Source organism: Passer montanus, unplaced genomic scaffold (assembly GCF_014805655.1).
Source record: "Passer montanus isolate IOZ18808 unplaced genomic scaffold, ASM1480565v1 scaffold52, whole genome shotgun sequence".
Taxonomy (NCBI): Eukaryota; Metazoa; Chordata; class Aves; order Passeriformes; family Passeridae; genus Passer; species Passer montanus.
In genome coordinates this window covers 2192024-2205541 of record NW_024370152.1, presented here as the reverse complement: position 1 = coordinate 2205541, position 13518 = coordinate 2192024, and the positions used below count along the sequence as shown (strand labels likewise).

Genomic DNA, 13518 nt, shown 5'->3' with positions numbered 1-13518 from the left:
TGTGGATTGTGGTGAAAAGTGCAGTTCAGATTTTCTGATCTTAGAATAATAATTTAAAAGGATTTTAAAAAGTGTAAAAATATGAGATCCATTGTTTGCTGCTGAATTTTATCTGAAAACTATAGAAGAATTGTATGTTAATTATAAATTCATCTTCCAACCTAGGAGAAAAAAAAACTTCAGGTGGGTTTTCCTTCCTTTGTTTTTCACTTTCCTAACCCTGGCTGGGATTTTTAAAGACACCAGGCTGAGATTTTCTGAAGTTGCCTCCATGGAAAAGACACAGATGCCCTTGCCTTGCTGCAAGAGTTAGACTTAGTTATTAGTACTTAAGTTGGTCAACTGCTTCCTCTCCTTGAAATGCAGAGGCAGGAGAGCACACCTCTGCCTACCTTAGGCCACTCTGAGAGCCCCAGTCAATGGCTATGAGACTCTGGCACTTCTGCCTGCCCTGCATCTGTACTGTAACATCTGATTTCTTATACTGCTTACAATCTTGAAATTACACTTTTGGAAAGGGTCCACTGAGGGAACATTTATACTTAACTAAAAAAAAAAAATCAATGAAGAAGCATTTACATTACTTTTCATTATCATACCCAAAGCAGACCAGAGCATATTATTTAACAGAGGACTTAGAGAGTTCTCTAAAGGCAAATGTTGCATCTGGGACTTAAAACTAAGCTCATATTTTGCACCCAGTGTTGTGGATGATTAAGTTAGTTCTGTGGATGCAGCTTTTGCAAAGTGCAGAGCAAAAGAGCATAAGTGCTAGTAAGACACAAAAGTGTATGTGTGAACCATACAGCTATCTAATTTCCCTTGCTTTTAGAAGGGTCTTTCTTCATTTGGAAAGAAGGAGTCAATGGGGTTCCAAGCCAAGTGTGCCTACCAATGAGCTGTTCCTGTCTTAACTTGGCTGTTAAAGAAAATTCTTCTTCAGAAATCTCCCCTGGAGTTGGTATTTGAGAGTCCTGAAGTTACTGGGCTGAGGACCTTTTGCAAGATCAGAACAAGGCACCACTGGGCATTCTGGAAATGCCCTGTCCCAACAGAGTACAAGGCTGACTTGACTCATCTCAGAAGCCTGGCTGGCAGACCCTGTAGTGTCCTTTCCTTGAGCACAGCAGTCACAGCTGCTACCAGGTGTGCTACCCTGGATTTTTTCTGTGACTGCTTTGACTTTGAGACTCGTGATCCACCACTGGTCCATAACACAGCAGAAGACAGTCCACAAATAGTTCCAAAAATACATCAATTTCATACATTTTATGTCTGAATGTTCACAGATTTTCTCCCTTGAAGTCAAGGAATCACAGCAAATGAAGGAGAGCAAAAGTAATGAATTAACATTAAAAGTTTGGGGTAATTTTCATGTAGTTAGGCAACAGAACTCTTATAGCAACACTGTGCAGAATGATCCTTGGGATAAGAAACAGTGATATAGCCATGAATTAATAGAAGGATGAAGGAACATCTCCAGAGGTTAATCACAGGTAAACACTTTGTCCTTGCAAATGCCCCAGATGGAGCAAACACCCCACTCAAATGGACTTGCTTACTTCACTAGTTAACAACTATATATGAACTGTGAATTTAGAACTGGCTGGGGGCAGGCTGTGGCCCTTCTTGGGCATCACCTGAACATGGTCCATGCCATTCTTCAGCATGAGGCACAGTTCAAACAGTGTCCATTTCATCCCTGCCATCCCTGATGAGCAAGAGGGACAGTACCAAGAGGGGCAGAAGGAATTTTCTTTTTAGATGATAATGGCCCTTGCCTCATATTGTCACAGTGAAGTTGGCTGAGGCATTAAAGGAGGCAAGAGAAAAGCTCTGATGTTCTAGAAGCATGACCAAAACTGCAGTTACTGTGTTGGTAACAGTTGGTAACTGTGTTGGACTAATTTTTCAGCCTTTTCCTGTAAACTACAGGTCTTCAAAAATCTGCCTTTAGCTATTCTACTACTTCAATATTTCTCATTTTCTACATATTTCTCAAGTAGTCACATCTGCATGAGGGTAGTGGACAATCTCACCTGAAAGTTTCATTTTCTAAAGTCTTTCAGCACCCTAAAGTGTACATTCTATGTGCTGAGACCAAGACTCCTGAATGAACAAGCAGATTTGAAAAATGCCATTGTCCATCTTTTGCTCAGAATTAAAAATATAGGTTTTCACTATAAACTGCTTAGTTAATGTTCACTAAGTACTAAAATTGCTATGATAGGATACTTCAGTTATGGAGGGACAAATTTTCCATGCTCCTGAGATTTGAACCAATTGTCACTTTTACAGGAGCCATAGGACTAAATACATTAAGATCAAAACCAATTTTGCAACCTGAATACTATTGAAATTAACCAGATTTTGGATCCCAAGTGGAATCTAAATGTCACAAAGAGAGTGTATCCCAGTCCCTCAAATAGAAATTGTTGACATACAGGGAGTCTGCCCTTTGATAGTTTAGGAGATTTGAGTTTGTTTTTAATTAAAATTACATGAAGAAGAATATAATTTTTTTTTAGCATTTTTCATTACCCACAGAAAGAGACATGACACTTTGGCGCTTCCTGGACCTCTGCTGTGGCAGTTGATCCAAATGGGTCCTTTCTTTGCCAGCTGCAAGTTCTCTACAAACACCTGAGGAAGTGCTCAGCCCTCACTGGGCAGCACCATGTCTCCAGGCTGCCCACCCACCTGAATCCATACAGCAGCCCCCTCAAAGTCTTGAGTGCCCAGCAGCTGGGACACACCGCTCACAAACAGATCATGCAGTGCTGAAGGATTCTGTTCCACATTTCCCAGCACCATTCTCTTGTTCTGTAGACCCTGCATCTTAGCAGGCTACAGTATATCCAACAAGTTGTAGTTTTAAAAAAGCTTTGGTGAAAAGAATTTACTTCCTAAACATTTTTTCCCGCAAGACTGTCATATCCCTCAGTCACAACCAGAATGAAAACTGAGTTGTTAAAAATAATTAATTGTATTTATTCTTAGAGCACCTAGAGACAATTATTCAATAGAAGCCACACTGCATGTAAAAAGTGTGCAAAAATATCAGGCTAAGTAGGAAAATATCAAAAATAATCACCTGTTTATAAAATGAGAAGTTTTGGGATGTTCTGCTCATCAGATTTAGGGAATGTAACTAGGAATACCATAGATAAGTCAGAGCTACATAACATCTAGGTTTGAATAAGCAATGCGTGTTTCTTCAGCATGTTTTCCTGTTAGGCCTTCCAGACAGAATACATTCCGATTTTAAATACCAACTCCCTATTGAATTATATGAAATAGAAACTGCATGATATGAATGACTTCCCTAAAATTAAATTACCTTTAAACTAGGTGTCTTACCTATAAGCAAGCATAATTACAGCAATATATGTGCATGGGCATGTCATTCATTTTACTGAAGATTTAATTAAGCTTTCTATGCAACTAATGTATATCATTAGCAGAGGTCAGGTAGGCACGTGATACTGGCTGTTTAGGAAGAGACCTGGATGGATTCCAACTTACTTAACCCTTAAAATGTTACTGATTAACAACAAAGATTTGACATTCCCCATGTGCACAAACTACATTAAAAAATCCACTTGCTGTGAAAATTACCATTGGCTGTGAATTTCATAGCACAAAAGAACAATAAAAGGCAAGAGCTACCATGGCTGTGGTGTTGGCCCCATGGGAAGGGTCTCCTAGGGTACCTGCTGGGGGGAAACCTGTGTTCCTCTTGACCCACAGGTGCTGGGGCCTGGGCATGCTGATTTAGGCATGTGATTTGTGTAAAGGGATCATGCCCTGCACCCCAGGGTCTGTACAGCTGGTCAGCAAGTTGTTCTGCCAACGCAGCACAGTCCAAAGACAGGGAAAGGGGATTGGCTCCTCATTTTCCAGAAGCTGGAGGCCTGCTGCAGTTAATTTGCAAAGCAGGGGACTCCCATTAGTGAGTAATCAGCACCAGCCACCTCCAGGTCACAACCTTCAAGAGCAAGGGTACACATTCTGGGGACAGAAGCAGGGTCAGAAGGGAAAGCAATGCACAACCCATTTACAGGGATATGCTGCCTTTAGAGCATCCCTTTGCTGTCATGTTCCCATGTGAAAACAATCAGCCATTGTACATGGCATGCTCAGGCCACAGACCTGTTCATCTCAGTAAGATCTTTAAGGGTTAATGGTTCCTGTTGCATTCCCTGTATACATATTTTTGTGTATAAGCCTTGCAGAAGGTCTGGTCACACAGCTAAGAAAGGTGCACTCAAGCACTGCCCACATAACCATGCGCCCTTTGTCCTGTTTCATGTACAGACACAGAATAGTTGTAATTCTCATATGTAATTTATTTTTAAGTACAGTGTATTGCTCTTTTCTGAAACTTTTTCCTTTTTCTTTCTTTTTTTTTGACAACTTTCTGCATTGGCAGAGCATCTTGGGATTGAATTTATGGGTATGGACCAATCATTCCTTTTAGCCTGCAGATTCTAGACCCTGAGAGATAAACCCCTTTTAATTTTTTTTTTCTCCACTTCCCCTTTTCAATTCCTAACCAATTTCTTTATGCTTTAAAAGGGATCATACAGCTATAACAACAACCCTTGTCAAAGTGTTAGTGGAGATCAGTTCACTAAAATGGTCACCAAATATTGATAGGATATTCTAGCCTTAAGGAGTTCTAGGAATTACTGGAGTGATCATAACATAGTGTACATTCCTTTTTCTGCTGTATAGTTTTGACTAGTATTGACCTCTGCTTTTGGTGAGTTTTTCTCGGGTTGCCAAGTTTTGGAAACACTGTAAGTGTTAACCAAAATGTCTAACTAGTATATTAAAAGGGAGAAACTTTTATGGCCACTTAAAATTATGTAAATTTGCAGTGTTGAGCTCTGATTTTCAAGTAAAGTTTTATGTCTAAACCCACATCTTGGTGGTTACACATCATATGTAAATCAGTTGCCTATACATACCTGTAAATGATATGCATATATACATTCCTTTCCAGGTCTGCAAATTCAAAGTGGACTGAAAGTTATTTAGGAATTTAAGTTGAAGTTTACAGCTAGACTCCAAATCCTCAAGTCAGCAAATATATTCAATCTTCTAAAACTAAACTCAACAAGAACATTGGCAGTGGGTACTATTTTCACATTTCAGCTTTAAATATAGTAGAAACAGATCTTTTACGTCTTATTCATGAATAGACTGTACTTATCTGACTAGCTATTTGTATTCAGCGTTACAAATAATGCATTACTTGAACAGGCTAACTTGAAATTCAGGTCATTTTTAGTTTGGAATCTCCTATAATTATTGGCAAATTAAAAAAAAAATTAAAAAAAGCAAAAAAAAAAAAGCCAAACAAACAACAAAAAAAAAGAAAACCACAAAAAACACAGATGGTGAGGCAGTTTTCGTTCCTGTTCTTATTAAAAATGCCCCTGCAAAATGTCATTAGCTTAAGCTATGGACTGTGGAAAACCCATTACAAGCCTAAATTTAAAAAATTACTCACAACCCAGCTTATTTTTATTTTCCTTATTATCGTAATTTAGCAATAATTCCCACTTACACGTATTAGATTGTAGTGGAAGATATATTAGGAGTTAAATTTAAATCCTTCAAAAAACTGACATGCAAATTTTGTTTTATATATGAAATTACATTAGCAGAACAACCTCTTGGAATTAAATTCATCTAAAAATCTCCAGAGATATGTGAGAAGAAATACTTTAAAACAGAGCAAATTTAAGACTTCATATATCATCAGTTATGTATAAATTAGAGTGATGTGAAATAAATTGCATAATATGCATATTTGAAAGGCTGCTTATGTAATACCTTGATTAACTCTTATGTTGATTTGATTTTCCTAGTGTTCTGTAGGGTAAAAAAATTACTGAAATTATTTTTATTACTTAACAGGCTAAAATCTTTCCTAAATTCAAACTGCACATAAAATTCTTTGCTGACTTTCCTGCAATGCTGCTATAAATTTTTTTCATGGTAGTTTAATCAACATATGTAATTTAGCTGGGTGTCATTAACTGACCCCATAAACATTAACACTGCTCAGAGACAGAAGGCAGTTTTGGGTCAAGATGTAGTATAACCCAAGTGCCCCGCAGGAGTTCTTCACAACACTCTTCTTGGCCTTAAATAGAGTCCAAGGCTTGTCTTTGAGATACGTGCCATCTATAAAGTCTTGACCAGGATCCCAGTCCTTTCCCAGCTGCCAGCATCCCCTGTCACCGACACTGGCCCTGCAGAACACCTGGGCATCCCTCATTTGTGTGTGCCCTGCCACCAGGAGCACAGCCAGGTTTACATGAGAGCTTGCTGGTTGCTGGTTTGCTGGGCGTGACGTGCCCAAGTGTGTGTGCTTTCCTAGGCAGACCTTGCCCCTGGAGTTTGAGGGAGGGCATAGCAGCCCCACCATCCATGCACACCATGTCTAGCTGCTTTTCCTGAGGGCCTTGTTTCAAAGGGCGCAGGAGGGAACTAAGGCTATGAAGGCAGATCCAGGGATTTAATTTCCCATGCCCATCAAGACCTATGGTCCCAGCAGTATTGCTGGTGCTGGGAGCATTGCACAGGGCTGCACCCACAGCCCTGCTCCCTCTCTTCATCCCCCATCCCCTGCAGTGAGTGAGCACCCAGAAAGTCCCACAGGTATGCAACGAGCCTCAGCTCACTGGCAAACTCAGTCAGGCCATCACCAGCCAGCTGCCCAGCTCATTTGCAACAGCCTCAGCCTGCACCAAACCTCCCAGAGTAATTTTTCAGTACAAAAACTGAGCAGAGTGTCCACTGTTAATCTCCTACTTCCTATCCCTTGTGTTCCAAAAAAAAAAACAGGTTGATATGTTATTATTCATTTTGCTTTCATAAGCTAACAGCTGACAGCATGACAATAAAATAATAATAATAATTCAAAGCATTTCAAATTAGCCCCTAAATTGCTTAGCACAATTCTCCTGTTTCCTGTGACATCCTTGTAATACACCATTTCCATGGCTAACTAATAAGCGCTTTCAGAAGGGGCAAAAAAGGGAAGGGGATCCAGTGCCACTAACTAGCCTAGGTGAGGAGTTATGCTGTATGAGAAATCCCTTCACACTCTGCTTCAACCTTTTTTTTTTGTCCCCAAGCATTTCTTCTCTCTGTTTTTTTTTCCAGTTCCAAGCATGCTGTGCCAGGCCTGTAGTTGATTTCTCTACCCTTTTTTCCTGTGTTTCCTTATATTTCACCTTCCTATTTTTCTTTGTTGTAGTTTGGTTTGGTTGGAGTTTCAGCCATTTCTTCCTTCCCTTCTTTGACTCTGTTCTTGGAGTTACATTTTTTTAATATATTTTTGCAGCATCCTAGTTTTACCACACTCACTTCTCTCCTCTTCCCCCATCTTTGTTAATAATTAGTGCTATTAATTTTGTCTGACAGTGCTCATTAGCTGTTTGCTGGTGTTTGATTTCCAGTGGGTTTGGCTTGTAAGACAAACTTTTTCTATGGTGTGGTGCATTGTATCAGAGAAATTAAGATTTATTTTCATTTTTTGGTATTTGCCACTTGCCCACAGCAACTTTAAAACAAAACTAGACAAGCTCAGGAAACATGAAGGAGGGAAGTCTGCTCCCTGTTCAGGAAGGAGTACTTTCCCCTGAGCTGATGTGTCATTTATGACAGCACATCATTTGGACAGTGATACATGGCAACCATGAGAGACCACTGTGCACCTCTGTACCAGCCAGATATGAGTTCCTTCCAGCAGGAATAATGCTGACATTTTTCCCAAAGGTAGTGCAAAGCTGTGCAGCTCTAATTCATTCATTTATTTTTAATCACCTGCTGGTATTCTGACTGTGGTCAATATTGCAGATCATTATTGGTCTGTCTGCTTAATCAAAAATAAGTCTTGAGTAAAGCTAGACATCCATTTTTGTCCTAACAGCAGGAACACAAATCCTTATCTGTAAGGCGTCAACACAGAATGCGCCTCTGTTTCAGAGCTCCTTACATAACATTTCCCCAGCAGAGCCCTCAGCAATGCTCTCTCTGCCAAGCATGAGCAAGGCTGGAAAGCATCAGTAGCTCCAGACCAAACATTAGCAGTGCTACTAACACCTTTATAAAAGTGAAATATCTCCGATGAATGAGATCGGTAACAAGTTGTCATCACTGAGGAAGCCTGCCACCATAGAGAGAGAGCTCCTTTGTTGGTCACAAAGGGATAGAAGTTGAAACTCTGCATTTCTCTCAGACAAGGCACTGCTGGTTGCTGATATTGCTGTGTTTTAGGAGGAGCACTGGAGAAAGAGTCTGAATTTTATGACCAGAGCTCAAAACCTGTCTTCATTTCCATTGGTGATATAGTTACAAGCCAAGCTCATGTCTCAAATGTACAAGAGTATTTTAAAATTTCTCCTGTAAAGACAGCTGAGATATAAATTGACATGGGACCAGGGGGATATTGGATGTGAAAACAATCCAAAAAAGATAATAAGAAAATAAATTTCTCATGAGACCTGTAAAAATGGCTTTCATTCCAGCTGTCTTTGCAAAACTTCCAAAGCATTTGCAAATTCTTGTTATTACCTTACCACACTGTATTTTTATTTCCAGCAAATGCTGTGTTTGTCAATTAAGAAGTTGTTTCTTATATATTATTCTTGTTGGCTTAAAAAAAAAAGTGACTTTTGACTGTAATTCTGTAATTTTTCTCATCCCCAGTATTGTTTTAATAGTTTGTGGTGTAGTCCTGTTCTTCTTGTAGTCAATAATGAGTCTGCCTGAATTGTGGTGGCTGTGTCTCAGTGTGGCTGTGTGAATCTGTGCAGTGGTTTGTAGCATGACAGCTGTTGACTGTGTGCTCCTTACCCAGCCATCCTCCATGTTATGACTTTCTCTGTTTTTGTCCCTTTCTAGAAGCTGAGGAACTGTACCAGAAACGGGTGCTGACCATAACTGGCATTTGCATTGCTCTTCTAGTGGTTGGCATCATGTGTGTGGTGGCCTACTGCAAAACCAAGTAAACTTTTCTCTTCTATTTCTTATCTGTGGTTGTTGGTCAGGGCCTTCCCAGTTGACTGTAGCTTCTCTGGGCATAAGGTTGTATCTGAGTTTCTATAGAGGTGAGCTTAAGAGACAAACTTGTGAGCAGGGTGCCCTCGTCCAAGCCAGATGAATGTGAGTCTCCATGCATGTCCATCAGCAGTGCAAAATGAAGAGAGATTTCTCAGTCTTCAAATGTAATTGCAATTTTTTGTCTTTTTTTGTTTGCTTTCTTTTCTATCACTCATTTCAGCTGGTTTCCCCAGTTGAAAAGGAACAAACTCCAACCCTGGAATCATGTTGCTTTCCAGCAGTGAATTTTATGTATAAGCCTAATTTGTTTGTACTTGAGACACAATTAATGATGCTAAATTTTACTATACACCAAAGGCCAAAAAACTGAGCACAAAAGCACTCTCAATGCAAAAGAGTAGGCATTTAAATGTGTTCTGTGAGCCTCTAAATTACAAGGGGTGACTCTCAAACATGCATGAGGCACTCTGGACTATAAATTACACAGAACATCAGCAGAATTTCTGCTGCCAAAACTTCTGGCTGCCTTTATAAATCTCCCCACCAAAACACAGAAAGACCTTATCATAAATATTCCACATTTGTATAAACCTGATTTACTGTTTCAAGGCCTGATTGGCAGTTGGTTTTTGTTGTAAGCCCCACCAATAATGGTTGTGTTAAAAGAGGGGGAGGAGGGAGATCATTTGTCCTTCTCAGTGAGAGTCCAGACACATACACACAACTCCTACCCATAACCTTGTGCCAGTGGTCAGTGGGGAGCAGCTGAAACAGTAATAAAAAATCAGATCAATTCCTGCTTTTAGAAATCACATCCCCATGCATTTCAACAAGCATTTAGTCAGGATCCTGAAGTATGATTTTCTGTATAAAGAGCCCGCAGAATCCACCAGGGGTCTGGATGCTTTTTTTGCCCCAAAAAAAAAGACATCAGCAATCACTGTGAACCAAAAGTTAACTGTTTTCAAAAACAGTTGATGAGAGTCACATGCCAGTTACCTGGCCCTCCAAATACAGCAGTGATGCCAAACTGGTATCTGTGAGGTAACTTGCATGTGCTCTTTTCCCTAAATACGGGAAAACTCAGAAACCAGGAGAAATCTTGGAATGGTGTTAGAACAACCAGTTTAATAATCTAATAGCTTAGATTTTGTTGGTGTCCTTGCAAGAAATGCTGCTACCAAATTGCCAAAGCATTAGCTTCAGACACTGAGTCTTAATTCAGAGGAACTTTATTTGCAAATCATTTACATGAAGATAAAAGCTTCTTAAGTACACACTAGCTTACCTGTTATTCTCTCATCTCAGTTTTGTAGAGTCATTTCTTTTTTTAGTTAGTGTCCTGTTACTACAAGACAAACAGCACAGATAAAAGCATGCAAATTCAAATACACTGGTCATTGAAGGTAAGAATAATGCAGATTTCTAGGGACAGACTCCAAGTTTACATGTGCCAGGATTTCAGTCCTGTAGATGACAAACTCAGATTCCTTCTAGAACTCACTTTCTCTACCATGTTAAGGAATTCAGGTTGTCCTCAGCTCACAAGGTCTCCAGAGCCTCATGAAGGGGGGCTGTGAAATCAAGTTAAAACCTTGCTTGAGTGCTGCTTCTCAGCCCAGCAGGTCTTTGGGTAGCTCAAATATCTCCTGGCACAGCGCTGTCTGTACACCTTAAGTGCTTACATCAGATGATGTCTAATTATCCTCAAAACATAAAGTCTACATGAACCACAGTGTATCCTTCTGAGACAGGAGCATTTCCAAGACAGATGAATCTGCATATGCCATTCACGTGATGTGATATAAATTAATCATTTTCCACTATCCAGGCACATACATACAGAGAAAATACGTAAAATGCTGTATGTCAAATTATGTTTTCATTGTCTTTAGGCTTTCATGACTACCAAGCTTCAACATATTTATTGACCTCCCTCACTGCTCCTTTTTTGTAAAGTTTGAAATAGTCCTTGAGTTCAAAACAGGACTGAAAATAGTTATCTCTTACACTGTCCTACCCTGCTATCACTATCTGCACTTCTGCACACAGCTTAGTATTTTAGTTTTTGCCACAGCCAAAGTCATATGCATTCCAGAGTGTGTTGAAGCCTGCATCCTCCCTTCACTGCCCTGGATTCTGTGACAGTGCGGTGGAAGTTCTCCAATGTAATGAGAGAAAACTGCGTAATATTTATAAATTAAGTCTGAAATTGAATAGCCCTTTCTCTGGTTATTTATTTTGGTGTTTTGATTAGTGTGTTCTACATAGCCAGGTTCTACTATGCTGTAAGTTTTGCTGCTGACAGCTTGTAATGATCTTCTGAAAAGTTCTTCTGAGGAGAGCTGGAAGGATTACAGTATCACAGAATTATTTAGGTTGGGAAGGACCTGTGGGATTGTGTCCAACCTTTTAATGACCACCACCTTATCAGCTAGACCATGGCACTAAGTGATGTGACCAATCATTTCTTGAACACCCCCAGGACTCCACCACTCCTCTGAGCAGTCTGTTCCAATACTTAATAAACCCTTTACATGTAGAAGTTCCTCATGGTGTCCAGCCTGAACCTCTCCTGGCACAGCTTGAGGCCATTTCTTCTTGTCATGTTGCTACTTGCCTGGGAGAAGAGGCTGACCCTCACCTGGCTACAGCCTCCTTTCAGGCAGTTGTAGAGAGTGAAAAGGTAACCCTGAGACTCCTTTTCTTCAGGCTGAGCAACCCAGCTCCCTCAGGCACTCCTCACAGGACTTACATGTTGTTAGCAAGTGGGGAAACAGCAGCTAAGGACAGGAAACGGTAGAAGCATCAAAGTCAGACAGAGATCATGTCATTAGTGCATAGATAGTTCTACTAAATGCATTAACACCCATGGCATCCACCTGGTAATCACTGGGCTTCAGAGTAAATCTGATGTTGCTGAAACTAACCCTTCCAGAGCTGCCAGGAAGTCTGCAGACTCAGGCCTATGTCATTTACTCTCACTTTGGATTTCTGAGGCTTTGTATGCACTCTACTATAACGTATTTATGTATTTGAAGTACACTGTTGAGGTAAGGGATCAATCCCTCTAAAAAAAATGTGTAACTGCCACATCACAAAGACCCTGTTCCAGTGTCTGCAAGCAAGCCCTGAGGCACAGACACCTCGGCTCCCTGTGGTGAACAGAGAGGTGTAGCTTAATGGGCTGTCAGAAGCTTCACCTTGGCCCTTACGAGAGTGTCAAAGTGTCTGGGTTAAAATCTCTCTCTCCTCCCTTCTGAGTGCAGAAAAGTTCTCCTCCTAGAGACAGAGCACTGCTTAGAAATGGATTCCCTTTTCTTCTCACTTATTCCTGTCCCCCTTTGTCCTGCTGACTTCTGGAAGGGATCCCAAATATTCTTCCCCCTGTGCAGGTCCCCACAGCTCCAGCTGCAATTAGACCTGTGGTTTTGAGAGTTACTCTGAGCTCTAGCAGCAGTGGAGGATATTCTGGCAAAAAAAAGTGATGTTACATTATTATCACCAACATCAATATGCTGAAAGGTACAGCTGCTTTCCTTTTGTCTATTAAAATTGTTTCTGTGTTTCATGCACAGGAAGCAGAGGAAAAAGTTGCATGACCGCCTTCGGCAGAGCCTGCGCTCAGAAAGGAACAACGTGATGAACATGGCCAACGGGCCGCACCACCCCAACCCACCGCCCGACAACGTCCAGCTCGTCAATGTAGGTTTCACTGCACGTGCTGCAGTCCAGGCTGCCCGTGCCACAGGAAAGCTCACCCCACAGCTTTTAAACATCTACCTGCTGCAGGCTGGTGACTGATTTCTCTTGGCTTTCTCCACACAGAAAAAAAATTGCAAAAAAAGATGGCAAACTGCTGCCATCTTCTCCATCAGAGAATAGTATTTTTGGTGTATCTGATGGTAATGGGAGGTTGCTTTTCCATATGTCTGTATATTGGGGCTTCTTGTTCCCTTGTTAGCTACATTTTTATAGCTTGTTTGGGATGCAGACCTTTGCTACTTTCCTCATTTGTCTCCTCCTATTTTGAGTCTAGATGGGCTATGTACACAGAAGTGTACATGAATGTCTAAAATGTGTCAGTATGGTTTCTACATGTATTTAAGTGACAAAATTTGTGCTTTGGCACATATAAAAGGTTGAAATCTGGGAAGGAAGGATTGGGAATTATGTCTATAAATGTGCTGTGGATTACAGTTTGTAAATCTGAGGTTTGTCTGGGTTTTTTCAGCAGTACGTTTCGAAAAATGTAATCTCCAGTGAGCATGTCATTGAGCGAGAAACAGAGACCTCGTTTTCTACAAGCCACTACACCTCAACAACACATCACTCCGTGACAGTCACCCAGACACCTAGCCACAGGTACTGGAGGGGGAAGGCAAACAGCAGCTGTAGTATCTGATCTGTTGCTGTTGTAAAACCAAAAAATGT

At 40.6% G+C, this 13518-nt stretch overlaps 1 protein-coding gene across 12 annotated transcripts in view; it reads left to right on the top strand.

The window, feature by feature from the left end:
* NRG1 (neuregulin 1) overlaps positions 1 to 13518 on the top strand; it is a 283305-nt gene that overhangs the window by 260005 nt on the left and 9782 nt on the right. For 8 of the 12 annotated variants that reach the window (XM_039724163.1, XM_039724160.1, XM_039724159.1 and 5 more), the window contains 4 exons: positions 4433 to 4456; positions 8926 to 9028; positions 12663 to 12789; positions 13319 to 13449. In XM_039724163.1, coding sequence (XP_039580097.1) covers positions 4433 to 4456; positions 8926 to 9028; positions 12663 to 12789; positions 13319 to 13449 — 385 coding nt within the window. The remainder of the gene's footprint in view (positions 1 to 4432; positions 4457 to 8925; positions 9029 to 12662; positions 12790 to 13318; positions 13450 to 13518) is intronic. The other 4 variants (XM_039724157.1, XM_039724155.1, XM_039724156.1 and 1 more) reach the window with 2 other exon arrangements.